The sequence below is a fragment of the Centruroides sculpturatus genome, unplaced genomic scaffold (genome assembly GCF_000671375.1).
Source record: "Centruroides sculpturatus isolate CEXI.00-Female unplaced genomic scaffold, Cexi_2.0 scaffold217, whole genome shotgun sequence".
NCBI classification, from domain to species: Eukaryota; Metazoa; Arthropoda; class Arachnida; order Scorpiones; family Buthidae; genus Centruroides; species Centruroides sculpturatus.
Window position 1 is genome coordinate 88,883 of NW_019384750.1, and position 3,449 is coordinate 92,331.

The window sequence follows — 3,449 nt, forward strand, 5'->3', positions numbered from 1 at the left end:
TCCCTTATTCCATACTTGCTTTATTCTTCATAAGTGCTTAGCACCATATAAGGAAATTTATAAAGACCTTTTAACTAGAAGCAAGCAATCTAAAATTACATACATTTTGCAAAAGGTAAAGCATGGATCTGAAGATAATGCAGAAAAATGCTCAGAGGATAAGGATAACTTGCCAAAAAGAAAATGCTCTCGATTAATTAATAGTGTTTTTAGTGATGACGAAGAAAATATTGTTTAATTTATAATAATATGTATCACTTAAAAAAATTGTAATGAAGATATTTATCTTAATTATGAAAATATACTAGCATGTTTTTTTAATTTTTGGAACCTAACCCTCCTTTTCGTATTAGTTCTTTGTTTCGTATAACACGGCAATTTTTTGGAACGTAACTACCGTGTTATACGGGGGTTACCTGTACATGTACAAAAATAGGATCAGAATAGTTGTTTTTAGGTGATGTCAGTACTTCTAGGAGTTTCCTTTAGTTATTATGATTACACAGAGTCTAGCAAGCATCAATGTCACCAACTCAGCTGCACAGAAGGTGGCATTCCATTCTGCTATTAAAGTATTCTTGAGGGCATTTTTGGAGGTGATATTTGTTTTCCTGACATTTTCATCAAGAATTTTCTATATATGTTCTGTTGGATTAATGTCTAGAGATTAGATAGAGTATTGAGTTGTGCAGAAGTGTAATACACTGGGTCACATTTTGGTATTATAAGCAGTATGCTTCAGATCATTGTCTTGCATAAAAATATAGTTGTCTTGGAGGCCCTTCATTCACACTATTGGAAAGGTTAAAGCATATAATGTTTATGTAATAACATAAGTCTCCAACAGCTGGAACATTGACAAATTAAAACAACATACCATACACACAATCTTTCAGCACAATATTCTCTAACATTCTGTAATGATCGATGCTTGATGCAAGCCCCTAAAAGAGGCCAAAAATGTTTCATTTGTATTTTATTCAAACATACAATATTGTCCTGGAAGATTGTATGTATGGTATGTAGTTTTAATTAGTTTATGTAATACTTGTAGTCCATGATTCCCTCAATAATATGCAAATTTCCAATCCTCAGCACTCATGTAGCCTCAGATGAGGACAGATCCTTCCTGCATGCTTCACTGTAGAGTCAAATGTTTTAGGTTCATCTCTTCATTCTTCTTTCACCACATTATCCTTTTGCCATCAGAGTCAAAAACATTGAATTTGCTGTTGTCAGTGAATACTACTCATTTACAAAAGTCTTTACAACATGAAAATAAGGACAAATAGAAATCAAGGAATTTCTTCCTGTTTTGTTTGTTCACCCAGAATTTCTTTCTTGCTACTCAAACATTACAGTCTTTTGTTTATGTGCATTGTGGATTGTACTGGCTGATACTCTCTCACCACTTTTACCCAAGTCAGCAGCTATCATAGAAGCACTAATCTTAAGGTCTTTTTTTGATACAACAAATTATTACAGACTTCTCATTTTGTCAGGATTTTGGGACAGAAACTTCTTGATTTATTCTTCAATGCCTTTCTAACTCCATATTAATCAATAATGCCTTGAATAGTTGATCAAGGCTGAACAACCAGCTTTAATTTAATAATTTGGTCTGATCATGAAGCTTAATTATCACTCTCTTTGTTTTATCCTAGTAGTTTCCTTGCCCTTTCGGTCCATATTTCTGCAAATAGTTGCTGTTACAGTTTTAGTACAGTGATCTGATAATAGGACAATGGTAAAGACAATTTCTGAATATAGCTGTCACTAAGTCATGTAGAAATGTTAACGCAATCCTTTGGTCAGATGTATGAATACTTTTTGTACACTGCAAAGCAGCATGTTTGAGTACTGGTTATTAGAATGCAGAATTTATTAGATCTGTGCATTCCTATCAAGTGATTCATCTAGTGTCACTCCGTAAGAAACACAGGATGTTCATCCTGTTAACTTATTTGCATAAAATGGTGCTGAAAAGGTTAGACTTAACCAAAAGTAGGAAGGGTACAAATACTTTTTGCACTCACTGTAAACAGAATAGTTTTCAGAATGTTAAGAATCTTAAAAAATTTTAATGTTTTAAAAATATATTGATAATTATATAACTATTTGTTCTAAAGAAACTTACCTGTTATCTTAGTAGAACATTCATTTACTTTATGTTCTGTAGATCCACATTTAAAACAAATACCAGTGCCTTGTTCTGTATCATTTAACAATGCAGGACATTTAGCAATTTGATGACCAGGCTCTCTACAGTGAAAGCAAACCTATAAATAAGAACTGCTTAACCTCATTTCTATATACAGTATATATACAAGGTAAACCAAAAAGAATATACGTATTTCAAACTGATATATTTAATAAACTGTAATTTTAATTTAATTTTAATAAAAAGCCATTTTACAACAACAACCAAGCACAACTGACATCTGGGGGACAAACTAGACAATGCACTCGTTCCTCCGATACCCGCAGCACACCGCTACTATCGATAGTTTACTAAATATATCAGTTTGAAATACGTATATTCTTTTTGGTCCACCCTGTATATTACATATAAATCAATAATAGGACATTGTTCACTGTATAATTCTTCTAAACAGTAGCAAATAATTGGCAAATAAATACATAAAAAACCTAATTTTTTAAATTAGATTTAACAATGAAAAATCAAATTAGCTTTAAAAAGAAATAAGTACAATATTTATGTTTAGATACTGATATAGTTATTGATTTTGTTTAGTTTGTTTGTACAATATAAATTTATTCTTTAAGTGATATTAATTATTTAAAATTCATATACAGTAGACCCCCCTATAACGTGGGTTCCTATAATGCAGATTCCTATAACGCAACGAAAAAATTGCGACAGTATTCATATAAAGACGCTAAAAGGCACGCATAAAATGCGGTAAAATGTCATCGCTGACTCATGTTGCGACAGGATTGGTTGAATCTGGACCAATAGTAGACGAGCAGCCGAACTACTTACACACTATGGAGAGTTTAGACGGGTAAGTTGAGTTTACTATCATCTGTACAGTATTATTATCGTCTGTACAATATTAACTTAATTTATTTTAACTTTATTATAATTATATATATACTTTCCGCCGTCCAGTGCCATGCTACGGAGAGTTTAGGCGGGTAAGTTGAGTTTACTATCATCTGTACAGTATGTAAATTAGGTACCGTAAGTCTAATACAGCACTGTAATTTTATACATTTCTTGTGAAAGAAACATTTCTTATTCAACGGCCATAAAAATTATTTATATTAATGATGTCTCCAAAGTTCAACAAATTTTTCGCAGAAAAATAACATCAGAAATCGCGGCCGCCGTTTGATGCGCTGTTCCGCGACGAAACCAAGCTTTAGCAACGAGCGTAGTCAAAGGGTACACACTCGGTAAGTAATCCTACAATTTTTTGTTTATA

General features: G+C 32.3%; 1 protein-coding gene across 1 annotated transcript in view; it reads right to left on the reverse strand.

Moving 5' to 3' along the window:
• The window catches only part of LOC111628539 (zinc finger CCHC domain-containing protein 9-like), a 40,331-nt gene that overhangs the window by 22,467 nt on the left and 14,415 nt on the right, over window positions 1-3,449 (reverse strand). The window contains exon 2 of the mRNA XM_023372349.1: window positions 2,138-2,279. Within this exon, the coding sequence (XP_023228117.1) occupies window positions 2,138-2,279 (142 nt within the window). The remainder of the gene's footprint in view (window positions 1-2,137; window positions 2,280-3,449) is intronic.